General features: G+C 35.2%; 4 protein-coding genes across 6 annotated transcripts; 2 read left to right on the forward strand and 2 right to left on the reverse strand.

Annotated features, from left to right (window-relative positions):
- Window positions 1-1,245: 1,245 nt before the first annotated feature.
- Window positions 1,246-3,171, reverse strand: LOC129790016 (uncharacterized). Its single transcript, XM_055827168.1, has 2 exons — window positions 2,905-3,171; window positions 1,246-2,831 (listed from the first exon to the last, which is right to left on the reverse strand). Exons 1-2 carry the CDS (start codon window positions 2,999-3,001, stop codon window positions 1,354-1,356), a joined length of 1,575 nt encoding a protein of 524 aa, XP_055683143.1. The 5' UTR covers window positions 3,002-3,171; the 3' UTR covers window positions 1,246-1,353.
- Window positions 3,135-5,572, forward strand: LOC129790015 (endoplasmic reticulum membrane-associated RNA degradation protein-like). The gene is made up of 3 exons (XM_055827167.1): window positions 3,135-3,396; window positions 3,455-5,021; window positions 5,107-5,572. The coding sequence occupies exons 1-3, from the start codon at window positions 3,135-3,137 to the stop codon at window positions 5,246-5,248; spliced, it is 1,971 nt and encodes a 656-aa protein (XP_055683142.1). The 3' UTR covers window positions 5,249-5,572.
- Window positions 5,023-5,988, reverse strand: LOC129790017 (B-cell CLL/lymphoma 7 protein family member B). Its single transcript, XM_055827170.1, has 3 exons — window positions 5,814-5,988; window positions 5,578-5,735; window positions 5,023-5,491 (listed from the first exon to the last, which is right to left on the reverse strand). Exons 1-3 carry the CDS (start codon window positions 5,900-5,902, stop codon window positions 5,370-5,372), a joined length of 369 nt encoding a protein of 122 aa, XP_055683145.1. The 5' UTR covers window positions 5,903-5,988; the 3' UTR covers window positions 5,023-5,369.
- Window positions 5,989-6,997: 1,009 nt separating this feature from the next.
- LOC129790018 (palmitoyltransferase ZDHHC8) lies at window positions 6,998-24,497 on the forward strand. 3 transcript variants are annotated; one of them, XR_008750523.1, is made up of 11 exons: window positions 6,998-7,244; window positions 9,775-9,893; window positions 10,132-10,289; window positions 11,353-11,392; window positions 11,654-11,981; window positions 13,537-13,783; window positions 15,132-15,325; window positions 18,358-18,579; window positions 19,458-19,801; window positions 19,895-20,614; window positions 21,802-24,497. XR_008750523.1 is itself a non-coding variant. In XM_055827171.1 (10 exons), exons 1-10 carry the CDS (start codon window positions 7,153-7,155, stop codon window positions 20,425-20,427), a joined length of 2,277 nt encoding a protein of 758 aa, XP_055683146.1. In that variant the 5' UTR covers window positions 6,998-7,152; the 3' UTR covers window positions 20,428-20,760. The 3 variants fall into 3 exon arrangements, 2 of the variants coding, with proteins under 2 accessions (XP_055683146.1, XP_055683147.1); XM_055827171.1 differs by lacking the exon at window positions 21,802-24,497 and having other exon boundaries at window positions 19,895-20,760; XM_055827172.1 differs by lacking the exon at window positions 21,802-24,497 and having other exon boundaries at window positions 13,537-13,714; window positions 19,895-20,760.
- Window positions 24,498-24,712: the final 215 nt, after the last annotated feature.

Raw genomic sequence — 24,712 nt, forward strand, 5'->3', positions numbered from 1 at the left:
GGGGGTCAATACGAGTTGCAAGCGCTATATGGGATTTCGCCCCGACCTCCCTTTATAGCGCCCCCACAGAAAAATTGATTTTTTCCCACTTTCTACCTGCTGAAGGGTCAGATAACGGGATTTTTTATTTTAAAAATTTTTCGGGGTACCGTATTATTCATCCCCCCTACTAATATACGCCCCCTTTTAATAGCTTAAAATGGAGTTTGCTCACACGTGATTGGGGGCTCGGGTTGACTAGTGTATTATATATTTTTAAAAAAAAAAGTATTTTATTTAAGAATTGGCACATTTTCATGAAAAGCAATTAAATCTTCCCAAAATTGATCTTTTTTGTTTCTTTCCCAGTTAAATAAAAACTTCTCAGTGATAAAATTCTCAAGAATTTCTTTAATTTTATTTAATGAAACATACAATAAAATGCCAATTTGCTTGAAAATAGAAAAAAAATTAGATTATTACAAAATGAAGCAACAATAAAAAACGGAGACTTTTTTCTCACAGAGCATAAAAAAAAGTTTATTTTGCAAAATGAGAAATGAAATTATATTTAAAAAAAAATAATAGAAAATTCTTTCGTTTAAAAGAGGTAAATTACGAAGAGAAGCAAGAAATAGGGGAAATCAAATAGGAAGAAAAAATGGAACTTATAAAATGAAGAAAAAATGAAACATTTTTATCATAAAGAATATTTACGAATAATTAAATTTATTTTTTGTAAACATGTATTGATTGATTGATATTATTATTATTGAAATATATAATTATCAATAATTAATATGAAGAAAAATATCACCATGTTTTAATTTTTTTGGAGATAATGGGCAACTAGGCTAAAGCTTTTTTGCCCCCCCCCCCTCCCCGTTTGATATAAATTTTCTAACGTTTGACATTTATTATGTTAGTAAAAAATGTCAAAAGGAACGTCAAATTTTAAATGACATCAAAGGTTAGAAATTAACGTCAATCGTTAGAAATGTCAAATAATCTTTTTGAATCTATTGTAGTTCCTTCGACTATTTTTTCTTATTTTGATATAACACCTTCTGAATGGCTACATATCTGCGTACCTGCGAAATAAGATCCCAAATAAGATGCGGCCGCGGTTGCCAGGGGATAGCAGCCGTCACAGTAACCGCCGATTTACGCGTTCTCACATCAAGAGCAGATTAACATTTGCTGGATTATAAGTCGAGCGCTAAATTAAATATTTTTTTACTTCAATTTCAAAGCATAAAATCAGCATTAAATTGACGAAACACATTTGAAAATTTATTAATTATGTAAAATATCAATCACAAAAATCAGGACAGATGCAAGGCAAGAATTTTGAGTGATGTGGAATGCTGCTTCTCACTTGGACGGTGTGTAGCGAGGATGGAGATTGTTGCTTTCAGTCAGACATTTTTTCGGCCCGGTCGACTGCCTCCGGTGGAGTAGTTTAGCAGGAGCCAACTGATCAGGAGGCAGCTTCAATTGGGGCGTCGATGAATCCACAGGCTTGCGAAAGCCCACCTTTGGGGTGCTCGTGGTGACGAGAGAGCGCCTCTTCTTTGCCCCACGCTCCGGTGGTGTCACATTTTCATCCACATTGATCTTCGGTGTTGGCCTAAGAGCCTTTAAGGGTCCAACTGTTGTTCGGGGTTTTACATCACCCCCACGAATCTTTAATGGTTGTCCACGGAAGTTAGGCGATGGGAGAACACGGCCCACGGGGTACTTCCACTCGCGAGCTCCTGGAGTAGCTACCGTGGTTACGGATCGACGCCTCCTGCTTCCAGAATCATCCTTAACTGAGAGCGTAGCACGTGGAATATCGCTGGAGAAGGAGTTGCGACGCTTCAATTGACCACCCTCAGTCTTGGAGGAGTCCTCCTTGTTGACATACACAACAATCATTGATTGATTCTTCTTCTCCATCTGCGAGGCATCCTGGACAATGCTGACATTGTGCTCACCGCACATTACCATTAGTTTCTCCATGAAAGACTCATCAGCCGGGGCAGAAGTTTTCTTTTCCGGCATCGCAGTGTCTTCTGCTAATTTCTTCTGCCCTTTATCGATGCTAAATGTATCTTGACGTAGAATTCCTCCTCGGTCATTCATAGATTTTTCCTCGGATTTTCCCGTAATGTCGAGATCATTCGATGTGATTCTCATATTAAGGACATCCTTCATGCGCCGTCTGAGATCTTCGACTACAGCTGAGGTCTCCAGGACACTGTTGCAAGTTGGGAGTTTTTCTGGGGACGAGGACACCTCGGTGTTTTGTGGTTGTTCCTCTGCGGCATTTATTTGCTCCAGAATAGGTATTTTTAGATTTTCCAGACTATCTTCGTCATTCTCTTCAAACAGTGGTGGTGGGGCGAGAGACATGAGATCCTCCTGCACCTCAGAAGCAATTGAGTGCCACAGAGATGGTTCCGGGCTTTTCATCTTGATTTTTTCCACAGTCACAGACCGACTTTTTCTCTCATCGCTCCCCTTTTCCGTGGCCACGGGTGCAGATTCCGTACGTTTCCTGATGGTTGGTTTCGATGACATCCCCGGTAGCTTTGAGGACATATGCACAAAGGCATTGTTGAGCACAGAAGCTGGTTCAATCTCGGATGTATTCGTAATTGGGGAAATGTCACAAAACATGAAGGTGTGATTGATGCTACCGGGACTCACAGAGTTTGCGGATTCCTGCAGGAAGATCTCCAAATCACTCAAGTTCGTTGTCAGGGATATTGCGGATGTTGTATGCCGCAGACACTCAAATGGATCACTGTGCAATTTTGCTTCTGTTAGCATCTTCTCGAATGGGTCTCCGCCGATACTCATGCGACCTGAAAAGATAAGAAACGGGGCCCCTTTGTGAATTTCAGGGACTTTTTTTTCAAATAGCGAGGAAACCGTTACCTTCGAAATTTTCCACAGGGGGCAAAAGTGGTGCTGGCATGCTCTTGGGAGCTGCAGCATTCTCCTCACTCGAATTTGTTAAATCAATAAAGTCCATTCTCTCTTTGCATTCACTCGAAATCACAATTAAAAGGAATTTTCTTAAGTTTTTTTTACAATTTACAATTTTTTTCCAACAAGCTCCTCGAATAAGCGCCGTTTTCTGATATGATTTGACTTTTCGAAAAATTATGACATTTCCTCGACATTTCCAGCCATTCCATACGTTGAATGGTTTCGTACGAAAGAACAAATACTTTAAAAGGTTTCTTGTTTTAAAAATAATGTTTGTTTTTGATGAAAAATCCAATCAAAATTCCTTAATTTCTAAGGAAATTCAACAGTTATTTTATGATTCTTCCTCAAACGCTCCTTACAGTGAAAATGTAGAATTTATTAATGAAAATTTAACGTTTAATTGGCAAAAAATAGCGAAGTTATGCGATCCAACAGGTGAAAAGGATTTTGATCAAACAATTTTTTTTTTATCTAAAACTGTTTTCTATTTTAGATTTATCCTACGAAAACTGCAAAAGGATCATTCCTCTGTACAGAGAAGTATGGAGAGAAGCTGAACAAACCCTAATCCAAAGAATTTCACAAAAATCACCCACACTCATCCCGCCAAAGCAGTATTCTTGGACAGGCCGGAGTGATTTTATTGAAAGAATTCTTCATGATTTCGTGGAAGGATCATCCTCACGCACTTCCACAGTCGAAGCAACTCTTGTCCTTTCTTCAGTCATTGAGTTTGCACTGGGAAATGTATTTTTCACGGTGTCCGGAAAAATGCCACCTCATTTACTGCGAGATGTTCTCACAATGAAGGAATTGGATGAGGTGTTTGGTAAGGAAAAACTTTTCTTCCTGCAAATCCTCATGGGAACACCGAATGGGATAAATTTACGAAATATCGTTTGGCATGGATTTCCAGCACCACAAGAAATACCACCCTACTACCTCTGTGTTCTTCTTATGCTTATTTTCTCACTGGGAAATATTCTTATTGAGAAAAATCTTCAAGTAGTCCCGAGGAAAATCCCGTACAATCCTATAGAAATGGCCAATCGAGATATTGTTCTCGAAGTACCTTGGAAATGCTACAAAAATGAGGAAATCCTAAATTTCTTGAGAGTATCCGATCTCATTTCTATGCAACACATTGTTTTCTGGGAAGAAATCCTAGAGAACTTTCACAGAGGAAACTACGCTTCTGGAATAATTCTCATCTTGCCGCAATTTGAGCTTATTCTCAGGAAAATCTATGGAGAAGTCAATGATGTGGATATTATGGCTCGAATTGGATCATATTACATCATCCTGGATACATTCATGGAGGAATTCCTTCCAGGAAATGAGAAAGTTAATCAAATTCATGAAATTTTTTGCCCAGGAACTCTACATCTTATTCATGACCTCTTCATGGCGCCCAAAGGACCCAGGATACGCGATAAAATTAGCCATGGAGAATTGTCTTTGGAAGAAATCAATGATAGAGATATCCTGGATAAACTAATTACGCTGGGACTTGGAGTTTTATCCCACATTCACGTGATAAAGGGAATACAGCATCCAATGAATAATCTTTTCACATTCTTGCGAGACTACCGAAGTCAATTTCATCCCAACGGGCGACTTTTGATTGACTTAAACAACATCCCATTGAAGTTAAAGGAGATGAAATGCATCAAAGTTCCGGAAGATTTGGATTTTGAACTCTCCTTTGGGCAACAACCTGTTCCAGAAAACAGTCTAAGCGCAGAGGAGTTGAAAATATTCTTTCGTCCTCCTGAAGAGATTGAAATTGTTGGAATACTCTCAAAAATTCTCACAAATGCCCTCTGTGCTGCTACAAATTTCCACGAAGGACTCCAAGAGCGTCTTTTGATGTTCAACGCCAAACTTTTGCGATCCAAAAGGAGAGAAACTCTCATTAAGTGCCTTAAACTTGCACCTAAAATCTACAGTTGGCTCCTAGATCTTCACCAAATGGTTGAGAAAGTCTTCCTCATGCTGCAGAAATATTCAGCAAGTTCTGAAAGTCCCAATGAGATTCTCCAGGACAATAAGCTAAAGAGGTAAGATGTCTATTATGTATAATTTATTACATTATTATATTTAATATAATTCAATATTACAATTTAAAATCTCCTCACTCACCAGACTCTTACGCAAAATACAGAAATATTCTGAAAATCTCACACAAACCACGCAAGTGTCCACCAATGACTGGATTAAATCATCCACAGCAGTAGACAGGTCCGTGGAAATGTTTGGAAAAGTAATTGTCCTTCTTAATCGGTAATGTTACGCAGAAAGGAATTGTGTGGTGGATAAAATCACTTATTATGGGGTCTCAAGTGGGGGCTCTGTGGGGAATGCACTTACGAGCCCACCTGTCCAGCACATTAAAGTATCTATGATCGTCATTCAGCCTTTAGGCGTTTGTGCGTCGGCGGAGGATTCTCCTCACTACCCTGAGAATTGGAGTCCTCAGAGAATGGCATGCTGGACACAAACTCCTGAGAATCACTGACCATCGAGAAGCCTTATTGTAGTGAAAAAGCAATAAATTAGCAATTTTCTAAGGAATTCAGCTTGAACAGGCAAGAAAGTCGAAAGAAACCAACTCACAAGTGTTTGAATCTTCCCCAAAGCCTCTGTGCTCAATTGCCTTGAGATTCTCCTTATTTTCTCCCTTTGTAATCTTCTTCTTCTGCTCACTACTGGAGATGGGTACCCATTTGAAGATCTTCATTGTTGTTTCACCAATTGTGACCCATTTTTTCTCCCTACCCCCAAAAAAAGATGAAATGGTAAAAAAAGGAAAAGACACGCCATTGTCTTTCTGAAAAATAAATGTATTTTACCAGTGCCTAACTTTATCCACAGCCTGCATAACACGCTTAATGTCATCTTTGGCCCGGCTCCTGGTCTCGGCGCGCACAGAACGAGACATTTTCGCCACTCTAGATTATTAATAAACGGGCGACTTTTCAACAAACAGCAAAAATGTCAGAAAACTTCTTCCAATACAATCTTCTTCTTCTTCTTCTATATAATAAAGAAAGGATTTCTACACCGTTGGTCCGATCGTGATGAAATTTGGTACAGAGACTACTGATACCAGGCGGTTTTTACCAACGACATTCATTTCCCCCCCAGAGCCCCCCTTCGTAGCGCCCCCATATAAAATTCATGCTTTTTTGACTACTTTTTGAAATTGGCGCGGTAAAAATTTAGTTCCAAAAGCCACCACTACTATTTTTGGTACATTTTGTATAAGAGAAAACGAGACAGTGCACGTCACTGATACTGTCTCCCTCCCACATTCAGTTTTTCGCAGTTTTCTCGCGTTTTCCACCGAATTTCCCAGCGAAAGTACGTTTTTTGTGACCAGGAAGCGACGCCGCGTCGATTGGCGTCCCCAGTTCAAAACTCTCAAAATCCGCGCCAGAAAAAGTCGTGCAAATTCCCTAAAAAAATCCGGCGAGTTGCGCCACCAAATTTTTACTGAACGTACTTTGGGCCCCCCTGAGCCACCCGCCAACTTTTGGCGCCCCAAAAATGAGTTTTTCCATGGAAATTTAATTTTTTAAAATTTTTCCGCACAACTACAAACAAACGTCACGCACACACTCAAAAAAAACTCACCTACACAAAAATGCCAGAGTGAGAGGAAAGTATTTTTCTCATGCCATCTCGTAACTATCGAAGTGTCCAAATGATACCATCCCACTCTTGGAGTGCACTACATTGTAGTTGTGTAGTTGCGCTAGGACCCATCGATAGACTGCAAGAAGGAAATCCAGAAGAATTCCACGGACAATATTCAATATTCCTCATTGAGTTCCATGATTTGTGATGAAAATGTAGAAAAAATTGTAAAGAATATTCTTTGTAATTTTATCCAAGAAATTGGAAGATTATTTTCAATTTTCAAGTGAATAGTTTGAAAACTTTATTTTGTAGACCGATTCACCACGCTGACTGAGCCGGACAGAGCAGTCCATGAGAGTTCCGCGGAAATTTCTCCACAGTGAAAGTCATGCGTCACTGGGTGACTAGTTTCCACGAATTGCTAATGAAGTCGACGCGAATGTTGTGAAAAATCACTAATTTTTCAAACTATTTGTGGAGTTTTTTAAGTCTATTTGGTGATTGTGGCTTTCCTGGTGACTGTGGTGCAAGAAAGGACTCATTAGCACAATGCCGAAATGCGATCTCAAAACAAAATACATCCCGGCCGTGTTGGCTTGGGCGGTTTTATTGAGCACAACTTTCGTGTTTTTCTACTATCCGTAAGTTTCCCTGCTGCCAGCCAATTTCCCTTCATTTCAATAATTTCATTCACAATCTTCGCGATTATCTACTCACTGGGCGCATAAACCGTAACCATTGATTCTCTCCGTGTGTGCACCACCTCAATCGGGTGCAATCTCATCGTTTGAAGCACACACTTTTCTGCCCATCATGCAGCAAAAAGGGGAAAATTCCCCTGAAGAAAAGCGTCCGGCAGTACCCGTGGAGCCACATGGCGTAGAGATTTTTCACGGAAATGCTAAAGAATTGGTGGAGAAATGTCTTAAGCCCTCGACTCCGGGGGTTCAAATTGACGGATGGCGGTGACCTTGTGACTCTCCGGAGAGTTTGACATGGAGCGACGAGAGAACCCTTTCGTGTCCTCAAATCACCAGCATCTTGGCATCCGGATGATGAATAACACGCACGCAACGAGTAATCGATAGCCATAAAAATTCCCACACCATGATAATTTTCATGAGTTTCCCACGAAAAGAGAGATAAATGCCATTGGTTGCGGCTGTCTGACAATTTTCCCTACAAAATCCAATTAAAATAAAATTCAATTGGCCAGATTAAAGGAGCCACCTCCACTTCCATGGGGGGCTTCTCGTCTTATTACCCATTTATTACAACATCTCTATCAATTTATGATTTCATTGAGAAATCACTTCAAGACTCTGTTGATCCTGAAGTGATGTAGTACTGTTTGCTAGCTTTTGAAGAGCTCAATTTCTCCAAAAATATTCTTTTTTTGCATAAATCCCCTTAGAAGAAATTAAAAGGAATTAAGGAATTAAAATTAAAATTAAAATTCACGTCCTGCAATTTTATATTCATTTATTTATTCTTTCATGAGTTGTCCTAAAAGTTCTCGTGGCTATTGGTCACTTTTGCATTCCTATAATCTCGCCTATAGTGACTCACCGTGTTGATAAGAAATGTATAACATAGAATTCCTTTGATACATGCATTAAATTCAATCAAAATGTATAAAATTTATTAAATTAATATTATTTTGTGATAAAAAAATAAAATCTACCAATTGAATCCTTAAACCCTTTAAAGAAACCTTAAAATAGATGCAATGCGTAGAGGACATTATGTAGTACCTAAATGCATCATCCAGGGATTTTATGTCAGTATCAAAACAACCAAACATTTGGGAGCACTAAACTTTAACCCTGAAATCGTGCAATCAAAAATGATTTTGCAAAATCTACACGCGGCTATACAAAATAGTTTATTCAACAATTTTCCGCTTCTAGAACCCTTAATCACTACACCCAGGAAGCTCAGTTCAAAACATGTTCCAAATAATACTTTCTCATGCTCACTGACACTGAAAAAGTTCACTAAAATAGACAATTTGAGTTATATTGAGAAATCATACGTAATTTGAGCACTAAAGCAGCATGAATAGCATTTTGTAATAATTCCTGAAAATTCCTCTTCAACACTTTCGCTATATGTTAGTGTTTCCATTGTTTTTCTCGTCACAGGTGTATTGTGAAAGAGTTTTTTTTTTAAGTAGGTACATCTCACAACTGCGGAGCGAAAAGTAAACACACTACAAAGAGAAAATCATAACTCCATATCAAATGTTAGGATTGAAAGGAATTTGTTGGACATAAGAGAGCATTCCTAATGTTCGCATAATTGCATGTGAGAGAATTTGCATCGGTGGGAGCTAAATTAACTTTAGGCGCATTCTTTTTCGCAACTTCATCTCCATTGTCGTTGGGAGAAAATAATAATTTTATGAATTCTTTTGGTGAAATTATCCTCTAAAGCATATTTTCTTTATTGATGAATTTTATTTAATTTTTTGGAAGTTATATAAAAAAGCAAAGAAACATCAAAGTTAGGAAAAACGAACGGCAAACGATTGAAAAGTATTATCAGTCATTATGTAGTTAAAAAAAAACTTTTGAAATTTTTAATTATGTTTTAGTAACATCAATTCCCATAAAACCTCAATTCATAAGTCGTTCTTGACCCTTCCTAAAAATTATAATTTTTTTTAATTGATAATATTATTTTCCTAATTCCAACTTTACAACAATTTGAATTCAATTCAATTCAATAAAATTATTGGATTAAATTCGTATCGCAGAAGTAGGTACTTTTAATTTCGGTTAAAGAACACAGTTTCAATGTTTCTTTTCCTTCAGCATAGAATGATGAATGCTCTACTGAAAATGAAAGTTCTGTAAGAAATATTTTTCACAGTCAGAAATTAGACATGAAATTTTGGGTTGAACAGAAATTATGATTAATTAAATATATCGAGAGGAATAATCTTAAAATTACATCTCATAAATGATTCACTTCTTGACTTTTTAAAGTATAATCTCAGAATTTCCCCATCACTTTCTCAACAATATCAAAAGCGCCAGCACAGTGAGATTTTTTTTCTTCTTCAAAACAGATTGTATGGCGTGGTGTATTAATATTTTGTTGTTTCTATTTTTGGTTGTCTTTCAACAACGTGCGCGCAACCTGAATCGTTGAAAATGATCAATTAAGTTGCCAGTACTATGTGTCTCGATTTCCGTGGGTGCCAGCTTATCAGGGAGTCATCACATTCTTCGTGATCGCCAACTTTACGCTGGCATCATTCATGGATCCGGGAGTGATACCAAAAGGTGAGTGACCTCTTTAGGGAAATACAAAAAAAATTGAATTATATTTATAATATGTAAATATTGCACCAAGATCATCAAAACATAACACAAGTAAGTCAGTTCATTAAGATGGGATTTTATTGGGACCTGTGTGTCTTTCCCCTTCAATCTAATTTTATATAGCAACGCATTTTCCCCTTGGAAATGATCCGAGAATTTCTTCTGTCTATACAGTGTCTGTACATTTCCCTTTTTCCAGCTCTTCCCGACGAAGACAGAGAGGATGAATTTCGTGCGCCACTCTACAAGAATGCCGATATTAATGGAATCACCGTCCGGATGAAGTGGTGTGTCACCTGTAAATTCTACCGACCACCCAGATGCTCTCATTGTTCTGTGTGCAATCAATGTATAGAGGTGAGTGAAATTTTCGGCTTTACAATCTGCTCCTCTGCAGGGTCGTGTACCTATATAATTTTCTATTAATAATACATAAATTTTGTCAGGTGATTCATTCACACCATCAAAATTAATCTATTAAACATTTTGTGTTTAGTACAGTCGCTCATATGAGAAGCACACTTCCAGACATATTTATGGCAACACCCAATTCATGTCATCATATAGACATGACAATTTAATAGCCTATAAAATTCGTTAGTCGACATGGTCTAATGCTATTATCGAAATATCCAATAAATATCTCGGCAATCAATTGGATGTTTACTTCAATTGACCATATTGGAGGGTGTTGGGAAAGGGTCAATTGAGATTGTTTCGAAATTTGATTTGTTGTCTCATTGTCGGCGTAATATTGATTTCCCCTGAAAGATTTGTTAATATAAATTAATAGACATAAAATAGAGAGTAATCTAACTCAAAGCTACAAGTGAAAGTGATTAAAAAATGTCTGTGGACAATATTTTTCTTTCTTGAACTCATTGTATTCAAAATAGAATAGAATTTTTAGACGTCGATTTAAAAGCAATTTATTAATATTAATGTGTAAAAGCACAAAGACAAGATTGGCCTTATTTATGGGGTGAGTGATAGTCTGTAACCTTGTTTAGGATTATGCGTCCGATAAGAAATTTGCAAGCTAAAAATTCAGATAAAACCTTCGTTGTTTACTTTATTTATTTTATGCTGTTTTATGTAGGAATTTGAAGCGTTTTAAATTCTCATTAATCGTCATCATGTAGGTATATTTAATTTACATTTTGCACGCACATAAAATGTTATTATCCACTACGTGCTTTAACCTATATTTTTTTCCCAAAAGGTATCTACCTATAAAAATTGATTTCAAAAGGATGAATTATATTAAATTTCAAATTAAATTTTTGAATTTATTTGGGGCTTCAATGTTATTATGATTAATTTAGCGAGAGAGAGAGAAAATATTTCGTGAGAATTTTGAAATTGGCTTAACAGGATTACATGTAACCATCTCACTGAAAATGTTAAAATTGCTTTTCAGAAAATGGATCATCACTGTCCATGGGTCAATTCGTGCATAGGTAAGAAAGAAATCAATAAAATTATATTGGAGGGGGTTTCGGTCAATTCGAGAGATGATTCGATTGGGAGTCAAGGTTGTATTGGGGTATCGATGAAAGTGGAGGTTATCACAATACACCGAGAGATGAATTGATAAGGAGCCCCCTCTTGTAAAGAAATGGATGCGGCGGCTATAAATATTTGTGCCCGCCCTTTGCAACCAATATTTACCAAATTGAATGTTTTTCTTTTTTTTTATTTGTGCTATCTCAAAATATTAGGTCGCAGGAATTACCGGTTTTTCTTCTTCTTCCTAATATCACTATCCATCCATATGTTGAGCATCTTTACACTGTGTCTCATTTTTGTACTGCACAATAAGGAGAGACTGGCACAGGTGGATGTGATTGTTGCCCTCGTGCTTATTGCCATAATCATTGTGCTGGCAATTCCTGTGTTTGGTCTCACGGGATTTCACATGGTGCTCGTATCACGGGGACGGACAACTAATGAACAAGTGACGGGGAAATTTAAAGGTGGCTACAATCCTTTCTCCCAAGGATGCTGGCACAATTGCTGCTATACTCTCTGCGGACCTCAATATCCCAGGTGACTCTCTAATTATCTCTTTGTATAAATTATTACAGGAAAACTCTCTCCCATGTGTCACATAAACTGATTGCATTTGCCCAGAAGAATTCATTTTTGCTATATAACATACATATTTTCTGCTAAAACGAACATGAATTGTTTGTTTCCACTTTTTAATTCGACATAATAGAAAAATTTGTTATGGGCAATACGAATCTCATGCACTCACTTTACTGTATTTTTCACATTTTACACTATGATTTTTACATCTCATAGAGAAGCAATACAAGCAAAAATAAAGTGAAGTTGCATTTTGAGCAATAGAAAAGCAAATTGTAGAGAAAGGATAAAATTTCCTGCGCGAGAGAAAATGTACGTATTGTGCTCTATTGTATGAAATTCCGACGAAATCATCGTGCTTTCCAAGAACTTTACAAAGAGTGGATGATGGTAAATAGGTGGATGGGGGAGAAATTGTATACGACAGTCTGTAGCTTTTTTTGCAGTACTTGTCAGTGTTGTTGCGATACCTCCCCTGACTTTGTGTTGTGAACTGTGAAAATTTAAAGCAAATATGAAAATTGATTTGTGGTTTTTCCTCATTTACTATGTTTTTGGGTCGATGGGCATTCGCGAGATTGCTCCGTACGTACAGTGTGTGGGGGAGAAATCATTTTAATGAATTTGTTGATATGTATAATCGTATTTTGTATGCTATCTATTACATTAGGTATTTGTCTCTTATAAAGTATTTTTTTTCTCATGATAATATTTCGTTTTGCATTTATCGAAATTAAACAAATTAATAAACATTTTAAGGAGCTTCGTCGCTTTCGTCACTTTCCAAAGGAAAATCTCTCATTCTGTAAAGGATGCAAAAATATGTAATGTCGACGTTTTTTTTTCACGAGATATAAAACACAATGGTGACGTCATTGTTTGTATTTTTCGATAAATTTTGCAGTTTTTCCGAGCTGATACTAGAAGAAGTAATTGGGACGTTTATTTTATTGTTCTTCATCCTTTAGAAAATTATTTTATAGTATCCTGATTATTTCTTCAAATAAAGAGTTCCCTCTCTTTCCAAAGATTAATTAAAGTTCACACTTTATATTATCGATTGATTAAAGCATACAAACAAAGACTGAGAAGCTTCCAAACTTTAAAATAAATTGCGACCGATTATTTGCTGTAAAATTTTGTACCAAGAAAATCTTTCTTTCTCAAAATTGTGCCCAAAGATAAAATCAATAGATAAAAGTATCGTAGTTCAAAAAACCACGATATGCCACTCTTGTCATACGAAAAAAAAATTATCATAAGTTGATTAATATCGCATTTTGTGGATTTTATGATGGAAGACGAGAAAATAAAGTGCTCTAATGGGAGCAAAAAAAAAATGAAATTTCAATGAAATTTCGGTGTTTTGTCACTCTTCTCGTATTCCACATAATAGTAATTCAATTAACACGGACACTTTTCCGAGAAAAAAAAAATTATCTAGATAATGGAAAAACTCACGTGTTTTTTGCTCTTTGTGTTTCTTTTTTCATGAATAATTCTTTTCGTGAAGCTTGATGAAGCCGCACAAATATGCAGCGAGGCGATCGAATAAGGAGAATCAGATGATCAGTACAATAACGAGCGATGGTCAGGCAAGAGGCGGTGGTGGTGGCCAGGGTGCTAGCGGCGCAGGATCGCTGCAACAGCAACAGCAGCACCTCTATGAGAGGGATAATCGACATACACAGGTAAAAACCTATACGGACCATGGAAATGGGCATGGGATGCGTTCTGGTGGAACTACACAGTACAGCAAGGTGCGTAATTAGCTAGAGTTTTCTCGCTTTTGCGCGAACATTTTTCCTCCCTTTTCTGTGTAATGTGGCTTTCATTTTTCTTTCTATTTCACTGCATTTTTCGAATCGTTCGGACTTTGCAATGCTCGCTCCTGTTTTTTTTTTGTTACTTACTTTTTCCAGCTTTTTTTCTTCTCTTTATGACTCTGTGATATCCCTCTGTACATGTTGCGTGTTCCTTTCCATTTGTAACTAATGCGCCAGGTTAATATTTAATATGGCTTTGGGCTTTGATTACTACTTTCTTGCCATCACCCCCATTGGTTTTACCCCAATGCAAATTAACTCCACAATACTGACTAGAATCACATTCACTGGCAATTTACTCAAATTATTGTCATGTAGGGCTTTTCTGTACTTAAACTGTAGGGATTTTATTTTTCTTTATTCACAAAACTCATTTATGCTGCTGGTTAGAAATGCTGCTGCCGAAGAGCTTACAAGGGCTTATATAGATAGTTGAAGTTTCTTGCAAAAGTTTTTTTTTTTGAAAGTTCACTGAAAAAAAATCTGTTAGCGCAGACAAGGGATTTAGATTTCATAATAATGTATTTGAAGACGCGAGCTACAAAAGTAGATTTGTTGCTTCTTTCGCATTATATTCTTTTGCTGCCACAGAGCTTTCCATTGAGAGTTTTTTTCTCTGCGATTTTACCCACAGACTTCTTGACACTATTTTTAATTGGATGAAAGTGTGGGTGAGAAAAAACTACTCATAGGGAACTGCTGTATATTATATATTTTTTTCGATTCTGCTTCAGCCGCTTGTCTCTGACACCTTTTCATTTTCTAGTGCCATAAATTAGTTCACACTATCGAGAAAAAAAAAGCGTACAGAGCTATATAATAAATTGAAAATATTTTTTACACACACAAAAAATCTCACCAAGCGTAAGGTAAAAAATTTCACGAAATTTTTATAATTTATTATAAGCTTTACTATTTTTATTACTCTTGGTATATAAGTATAAGATATAAATTTTTTCTCAATATGAAATTAGAGATAAAAAGAAATAATCTCTTTTGTACAGAACTGAAAAAAAAATCACAAAATTTTATTATTTTTACTATTTTTGAATCTATTTTTCTTCTTATTTCAATTTGTCTCTGTGGAGAAGGTTCTTTTTTGTGTTTTTATTCATTTTGTATTTTTTTTTTACTTTTTGTATTTTGTTTGTTTTGTTTTTCTATAATGTATATAAAAAAAAGTTTGTCATTTTATGTTGCACTTTGTGATTTATAATAAAAGGTGTGCATGAAGAATCATCCTTCTAATGGATTATCTCCGTGTTCTTCGAAAAATCTACAGTTGTCACCCGGAAGGGAGTGCTCAGACACGGATATGGAGCCGCAGGCGTCACAAAGTCAAGATTGCGAACCGACACCACCGCTACAGAGACACGGATCCAAAAGCAATTTCTTCCTTCCGCCCATTGATGGTGGGGAATCCCCTCGACACATTAGGATGTATCATCCACGGCATAGTCCCCATCCCAGACAGAGGTGAGTACTTTTTTTTTACTCACATGCCTCCCCCTTTTTTACATACATACATACCTACCCCCCACACAGCTTGTGGTTGTTTGAACTGGCGCAGTGATTTCTCGGTGGACTTTTTGTCGTGGTTTCCCATGGGGTTTCCTCCTGTGGAAAGCAATGATGGGTCTTCTATTTTTAGAGACGGGTTTTTTTGCATAAAGTTTTAGTGCTTTTTTGCGTTAAAACTCTCGGTATGCAAATTCATTAACATTAGAAAAGTTCCAACATTTTCGGCTTTTTTTGGGACTTTTGAATTTTTCTCCAGTAAGAGTTTTTTTGTGAGAAGATTCTCCGAAAAATAAAACAGTCAAAATAGGATGATAATAACAAAATTAATTAGTATCTGAATTTAAATTCAAAATAAATTAAATGAAAAATCGAAGAATTATAATTTCCCTTACTCAAACAAGAAAAGGATTTTTTAAATATTTTATAGAGGTTTTATTGACAAAGAATTTATATACTAATATTCTGCTTCCTTCCTTCCTTTATTCTAAATTCTTGTAAGCTCAGGGCGATGAGAAAAAGGTTATGATGTCTTCACATAAATAATTTCTTTGAGGTCCTTACACAATATACCAAAACAGAATTTATTCTTGTAGAAAAATATTTCTTCAATACCACGTTGGCGCATGATACTAAATAATTCACAAAAAAATGGATAAAAATGCCATATTTTTTTTTGTAAATGAATTTTCCAATCAGTGGAAAATCAATCAATTTCAAAGTGTGGGCGTATTTAATGCCTGAGTCCATGAAAACTATAGAAGGAAAATATAGAGTTCATGGGGCAATGTCAAATGAAGAGGAAACGAGCGTAATTTGATCTCTTCACGCCTCTTTCGCAATACAATCGAAACTTTGTTACGCTCTTCCACCACCATATCAATTCAATCAGAGAGAAATTTTGTGTTAAAATAGAGATGAGAATTGTAAGGAGTGGAATTGAAAGTCACACGAGAAAGTTTTCTACATACAAACACACACAAAAAGTTTCTTCCTAAATTAATAAAATTTTCCCAGAGAAAATCATCAGTCTGGGGGTCTATGATAAAGTATATCTGGTGGGTATTTGTACAATGTAAATAATCCCTTTTGCCTTGTGCCGGGAATGGTAAATAAATTTTCAAACTATTTACCGGAATTCTGTTTTCTGAACTGAATACTTTATTGACCAATAGATTCTACTATAGCCCAAGTAAGGAACTCACAGGGATCTTATGTTAAAGTATTCATTTACCCACTCCGCATGGATTGATTGAGTTACGTGTACAAAATTAATTATTGCGGGGTGCTAATCAAATTTCAAATACAGTGGCAGATGTCAATTTAATCTTGGTCTACAATGAAGTGAGATAATTTAGCTTTGAAATAAGGCTAATATGGGAATCATTTGTGATTGATCAGAGGAAGGGATTTGTTTACACCTATTCCAATTAAATTTGGTATTACTTTTGATAATCCATGCATAAAAAATTGAGGAAAACTTCACCTGAATATGCAATCAATCTTCTTATCAACAATATTTACTTTTAAATACTCTTCAAGTGTTTCGAACTTTATTAACTTTATCTCAATAACTTTTCATGCAAACAAGTTGTAAACAATCATGGAGTTATTATTATTTATTCCATAGATAATTAGGCACTTTTTTGCATATCGCGCCGTATAATTTGACAATGAATTTTACAATATATTGTAATTTCACAGATCTCTTTCATACAAAAGAGATTAATTAACAATTTTTTTTTAATTTTAACTCAAAATGTCTTAAAAATTAAGACATGAGAGATTATGATTTTACATATAACCTGTGGTTTCTGAATCTGAGGAGGCGTCAGATATATCAATATCTGGCGGCTCTGCATCTTCTTCGGGCGGTGGAGGGGTAATGGAGATGGGAGATGGGATAAAGGAGCATGAAGGGGATGACTTTGATGAAGAAGAAAAGCCCATGAATGGGTCTGCAACATGATGATCGGATTTAACCGGCTGAATTTTCGACTGTTCTGATGTGGCTAACTGGTTAGTGGAGTTTTCCTTGTGTTGAATGGATGAGCTGTTTCTGAGCGTATAATTGGGGTTTGTTGAGAATACCTTTTTCAGGTTGTTGACTGTAGCGGTGTGAATGTTTCGTTTAAACTCTTTCTTCGTCACTTTGGGTTTTTGTCCTTCTCGTGATTTTCTCTCTCGGTTGTTTGTAACGAACATACGTCCATCAATGTCCTTTGCATGATTTTCAGTATCGATGTCTATTGGTTCCGCCGAAGATTCAACTGTCTCAGCATAAGATTTTGGTTTCAAATCATGGAGTTAAATACTGGTTTAAAATAAGTAATTGCGATATTTTTCTTTAAATTGCAACAAAATTGCTAAAAATATTATGTTCTTGTCTAAAAGTTATGTTGAAAAGAAAAACGGGAAGAAAAATAATCAAACAACATATACGGGGAAGATGTTTTGGTGCAGCCAAAGTCCCAAAAGGGTCGCGTCGTAAATCTTCATTTAAACTTTACCATAAAAGTCGTGCAAAAGTTTTATATATAATAGATATTGGAAAGATGCTAGGATTTGCATCAGCACAACAACATTACATGATATACATCAACTTTTTCAATATCTCCGGAACCAACGTTGATTTACATAGTAATATATAATATTATACTTGGAAGAGATAATCGTAAAAGTGAAGCACACAAAATGCTACATATTCCCAAGTAAAATGATCATTTTGCCGTAATGTTTGTGGGTGCCTTTCGCACAGAGGAACTAAGTTGGGTAGGTGCGATGATGAGATGAAAGTGAAAGGGATTGGGAGTTTTATAGAAAGAGAGAAGAGACAATGAATTATGCATAAGTTCTCTCTCTAGACACGCAGAATATTTTGATACATAAAACTTAATTTATTTTCTCTCATGAAAAATGGAAAGATGAGAAAAAAGCTTTTCCGTTGAATTTATTTATTATTCTTTTTGGGATTCACTTTCTACCCCCAGGGGGCTTGATCCATCACGAGGCTATACACCGGATAGCTTGTCGCCGGAACAACAACCGGGACAGATGATGGCGGGGATGCAAATGCAACCGGTGAGTCAGCAACAGCAGCAGCAGCAGCAACAAATGGGGCCACGAGGGACGTCTGCCACACCAACGATGCAACAACGAATAAAGGCATTGGGGGTTGCAACCCCTTTAGCTATGTCTAGTCCAGTGAGGAGGTGAGTGGACAATTCTTTACGCTCCCAGGGTGAAAATAACCACCCCAAAGAACCTGTGGTGTGTGTATGTCTCACTTTCTATCTCCAAATATATCTCCTCGAATATCCCAAGGTGGACATATTGTAAATTTGATGACAATGTGGAGAATGAGGTGCGGGGAAATACCTCAAAATATCTCAACTGAAATGTTCAAAATGGACCACACTATTGATTTCTTTCTCCTTGGGTAAACTAAATATTTAACTAAGCCTCTCCTATGCACACCCACACAAAATCTCCTTTCCAAAGTCTTTCAAATAATATGCTAATTGTAGGTGGAAGAACTTTTGCTATATAGGTAGCCTCTTTGTAAGTCAGCAGTAGATATACATACATAGTTTATATTATTCCCTGTAGGATAAGAGATTGGTATAATTCCCAGGAGGTTACCAAAGAGATTCGTTGACTAGTTTTTCCTCTAATGTCGCTACGTATTGCGTATGTTTTTGTAAACATGAGAAGCAGGTTCAGACAATGTTAGAAAGTAATATTTTATTAAAAAATAAATTGTGGAGTACTTAAATTAAATTACATTTGAAAATGTTCTTCATAAAAAATTTATATGTGAAATAGGGAATAATTGATGCTAAATGAAATTAAATTACGGTTGGAGCCCAGAGAATTTGTGCATTTTAAGTAGTTTTGAGTAGCCTATCAAGGGTTACTTTAAAGTATCTAAATAAGGTGGTAAATTAAGCTTGAATTGAAGGGTCATATGCTACAACAAAGTAAATCTGCTTTTTATATGATGCTAAATATTATTAGAAACTAATAAATTGTTCTTTTGCATTATCCAAAGATTTTTAATAAGGAAACTTTATTTGTGATTACAATTTAGATCAAATCCGGGTACACCAACCCAGCCCCGTCGTCCTGATTTTATCAGTGTGAATTCCTCAATGTCCAATCAAGTGGGCGCCACATACTATGACTTCCCGATGCAACAGCAGCCGCCACACCATCAGAGTCTTCCGCCGCCGCCCGTGACGCAGCAGCAGTCCTATCAGATGGTCCAGCAGCACCACAATAATGGCCAAATACGTGCACAGCCAGTATATGGGAGTCCACAGAGGAGATTCCTCTCTGAGGGTGAGCTTGTGCGACAGGGGGCTGAGCTCTCATATGCTCGCACAAATAATACTGTGGATAATATTCGCGAGTTGGCGGGAAGTCCACAAAGGGGTGAGTTTTTTTTTATTCCTCCAAAATATCCAGCAAAATAAAGCAACAAGTTATTCATAAAAATTTTTATTTTTTTAATTATTAATTCTGCAGGAGTCTACATGTGGAAGGATACAAGTCCAGGGTATGGCAACTCATCGAATCCACCTGGATTCCCAGGTGTTCAGGCGACACAGATGAATATGCTGAGGCAGCAACAGAGTAACCAGCAAATGATGCAAATGGAGCATCATCGATCGAATCCAACAAGCCCGACGCAGCAGCAACAGATGCAGTATGCATCTGGGCAGAGGTATCCACAGACAATGCCAAATAACATTCAACCCACTTCCGGTGGCTACCATCCAGCACTACGGGGTGGTGTTCCTGTTTTCCCGCCACAGCCATCGCCGCAGGTGAAGCGAAAAGCCACCCCAACGCGCCCAATGTCCTTTGTGCGTGCCCTCGAGATGACGGACGCCATGGAGATGGCCCAGAATACGAGTGATATTCAGCAGCAGCAACCAAATCAAAATGCAAGTAGAAACAATGGACCCATCCCCCATACGGGCAATCAGCAGCGCTCAACAACACCCACACCCGATCGCGCAAGTGTCTACGATATGAATTATGAGATCTCTGTATAACACAACGTACCGGGGCGATCTTATCACGGCACAACCACCAGCGTTCCCAGTGGCAGCCAAATGCCAGCATGTGAATTCACGACATTTGGCTACACTAAGAAGAAGTACTAAACATCCTCGTCCCTTTCCCTTCTCGCATCAACCATTTATGTGTGAAAACAATGTGCACCTGTTGTTGACCTCCTAGGTGAGTCTTTGATTTCTCTAATATTTTATTTTCAACACAACAAAATGTGAGATTTGGAGTAAAGAAAGCTCCTTAAAAATTTATTTAAGGAACAAAATGAAGTTTTTCAGTTGAGTACTCAGAGAAATAAAAGTGTTTTGATTCTCCATTTGATTTTGAATGCAAAATGTGCAATGAAACATCTACTTTTAATAGTTGAATCCTAAAAGTAACAGCAACAACCATAAAAATAGAAAATTTGCTCTATAAAAAAATGCTAACCAGTTGACAATCTCCTGTGCTCAACAATGATGAATTAAAGTGTAGCATTTCATACGGAAACACTCAACATTCACGACAATCAATGCATTTTAATAAAGAAAGCCATGAAAGGGAGTACAAAGGAATTTACCCTATTTTGTATGGGAAAATAATTCATTTGTTTAAACAATCGGGACGTAATTTTGTAGAGGAAAAAAAGATAATAAGAAATTCCCAAAGAGTCCTCCTATTTGCTAATGAGACAAGCTGAGGAAAGCAGGGAAAGTTTTGCCCAAAAATACGAATAAAGACGTCACAATTGCAATTTTTGTATCTTTTAATGCATAAAACATAAAAATAATTTGTCAAGAATCTTAGACGAAGCAGTAGTACGAATGCTTCAGGAATTGAAAGAGATTAAAATTAAAGTGGTTACGTCATTGTTTGAATTTTTAAGCAAATGTTTGCCAATTTTTCTCATCCAGTCTCAGTGAATAGTCACCTTGGTAATTTATTTATTTTTTATTCTCTACACGTCTCAATTGATTCATACAAACTCGGGTTAACTTCTTTTTATTATTATTCTACATTAAAATCGTTAGAAATTAGATGCTGCATTTTTAGTATTTTTAATATTCTCATTTTTCTTGCTTTACTTTGATAAACGATGGGGGGAAATTTTAATGAATATTAGGTAATATCAAATCAAAGACTCATCCTGTTAAGAAAAAAAATGGTACATCAGAGAAAAGGAAAGATAAAATGCTAGGAAAAAAATGAAAAAGTGAAAAGGTTGCTCCTGTTGAAAAGAAGAAATTTTTTGTAGCTACTTAGGTTTAATAATATACATATATATTTTTTAATTGATTGAAAAGAAATGAAGTTAAAAACATTTTAGAAATGAAAAGAAAATATAGCAAGAAGTTTTTTTTTTCTTTTTCTTTTAGATAGAACCTTTAGGCAATATACAGTGTTTAATTTTTTTTAAATAATAATTTATACAATTTAGATAAACAAAAAAAAAGATAAATGTAAATGATGGCAAAATTGTATATGTAATTAATTATATAATTTTTATAAAATCGGGAGAATATGTGGGTAAATCGCGAAAAATGCTATATAGGCAGAAGATGAAGAAGAAATTGTAGATTAATTGAATAGTTTAAAAAAAAGAAATAATTCTGCATTTAAATGTGAAAAAAGGGAGAAAATAATTATTATAAAAAGATGTATTTAAGGTGGGAAATTTTCTCATAAAAAAGGGGAATGAGAACTTCGATAGAAATTTATTGTATACCCACTTTGTGGATTTTTTTTTGAAGAATACTTTATATGAAGAAGAAGAAAAAGTAGGTAGAAAATCACAGTGAAGAACAATTTGTAGGAAAATTAATTTGCTGATGAGAAGGTAAAGAAAAGTGAAGAAAACAAAAGGGGGTAAAAATTAAACGTATAGCATTTTCGTGTTTGTTAACACTGATTGTTTTATATGGATTCGTGACTACTTAATTAACACACTACATGTGAAAGAGGAGAGAACGAAAAATGTAAGCAAAAGAGCGTTAAAAAGTGAAGAAGGTTTTTAGTGATTTTATTTTTTTAGGGTGCATAGGGGAAAGAAGGAAAATTTTTAATAAACCTATTAATAATATCTTTTTTTTTAAAATAATATATTAGTATAATCAAATGACTGACATCACAATTTATGTGACGAGTGTGAGGGATTTTTTTTCTCTGATAAATAGGGAATGAAGAAGTAAGAATATGGGTTAAAAAGGAAATTGAGGAAAATGCGAATTTCTTAGAATCCAATACATAATACCGAAAAATCACATTTTTCTCTCATACTAATAGAGAAAAAATAAAATCATTCTTCATAGAACACGGTTCAGATTGTTCTTTTTTTTTTAATTTTCTTTATTTGAACAATATTTTTATTTTACAACATAAAAATATTTTTTAGACGCTCATATAGAATATAATAGAATTTATATTTTCATCATTCCGTTAATAAAATGCAAATTACAACTCTGAAATTAAAAAAAATACGGCAGCAACATAAACACAACTAAAACTGTAATGAATTGAACGAATTAATATTGATAAAAACAAAGTAAATTTAACATGATTTTAGATAAGCTTTTTTAGTCATTTTTTGACAAAAGCTTCTCTCGCAAAGGACTTAACTTTCAAGTCTAAAAGGGAATGCAAAATAGATGAAATAAAATCGTAAAAAATAACAGAATTTTTTTCTTTGATAAAATATTCGTTTTTGTAAATATACATATATTAAAGAAAAATTAATTAATTCCATCCTTAATTTCTTTATTGAATTCGTTCTTAATGAAATCAATTAAAATATTGGAAAAATTCTAATTCTAAAATATTTCTCATTGTTTTTTTTTTTCAAATTAAAAATATTCTCTAACTAAAACAAAAAGAACTAAAAAGCATACAAAGCTTGAATCTTTGAATGCTTTTTAGTTAAAATTTTTCTAGTCTTATTCTTTGAGATGATGTTAAAGTGGATGATGAATGTGGTTATTTTATGTCACTAAAAAAATTAATTTGTTTGTAATATTATATCTTATGATTTTGTTGAAAAATAAAGAAACAAAAGGTAAAACAGATACAGACCTCATTAAAAATATATTCCTTATCCGCCCTCCAAAGTTAGAAAATCTATATAGGCATTCACATAATTGATATTTTTCATTTTTTATTCTTTTGTTGTTACAAAGATTTATTTTCTTTTGTGTAAATAAAAAAAAATCACACGAGCACTAATAAAAAAGTATATTAGGATTTATATAAAATTAAAAGTGACTTTAAGTGGAAATAACATTAAAAAAAAATTATAGAGAATAGTTGAAAATTTTTCTCGTGAATTTTTGTTGTTTGTTGTGCTTCAAAATGAGAAAAAGGGAAATATTGTTAAAGAGAAGATTTCGCAAGAAAAAGAAAAATAAGAAATGCGAGAATATTCACTGCCACTTTGTGTGTTTGGAAGAAGAAGAAGAACAAGAATGTGTAATGGAGATGAAAATGTAATCACGTGAGGAAAAGGCAAAGAGTAGAGTCAGACAAAATCGTAAATCATTGCGCCCAAAAAATTCTCCCAATTTCTGCCAACACACAAAATGTGAAAAAAAATGTAAAAGAAACCAAGAAAAAAATTCATGAAAATAAATGTACAAGTTAAGCAAATTGAAGTCTTAGTAAATCATTAATTTTTTCCATCCCAAACAGAGTACACGACTAACTAAATGGATTTATTAAACAAAAAAAAATATAAAAGGAATAAACTTAGAAATTAAAGTCATTTTATGAATCATCTCATGAATATTCTCTTGTAAATATTTTTCCCAAAACTAAATGTTATTTTCCACACAAAAAAAATCTCCTTTTTTGTATAAAGATGAAATCATTATAAAGAATATACAATATACATTATAGGATATTTATTGAAAGAAAATTTCATTGAAATACACCGAAAGGGAGTGGATAAGATTTATGATTATAATATTAAAAAGAAAGAAAAAGAAAATGAAAACACAACCCCAATTTTAAACAATTTTCACAAAAAAAAATCATTAACTAAGTGTAAATTAACATTTCAATAAATCATTGATGAAAAGATCTATTCAGAATGTTTGGAAATAATTCCTCAGGATGTTCGTGGTGAATCCACTTTGCGAAGAATTTTTTTCATCAATAAATACATCGGTCTTGACCTTTTTCGAGGAAACAATCTGGATAATGCGTATCTTGTAAAGAATAAATAAAAACAATAAAAACTCTATAAAGGAGAGACCCAAGCCGCACAAAGTATCGGCTGCTGCAGCTTAAAAAAATAAT

The sequence above is a fragment of the Lutzomyia longipalpis genome, chromosome 2, assembly GCF_024334085.1.
Source record: "Lutzomyia longipalpis isolate SR_M1_2022 chromosome 2, ASM2433408v1".
Lineage (NCBI taxonomy): Eukaryota > Metazoa > Arthropoda > Insecta > Diptera > Psychodidae > Lutzomyia > Lutzomyia longipalpis.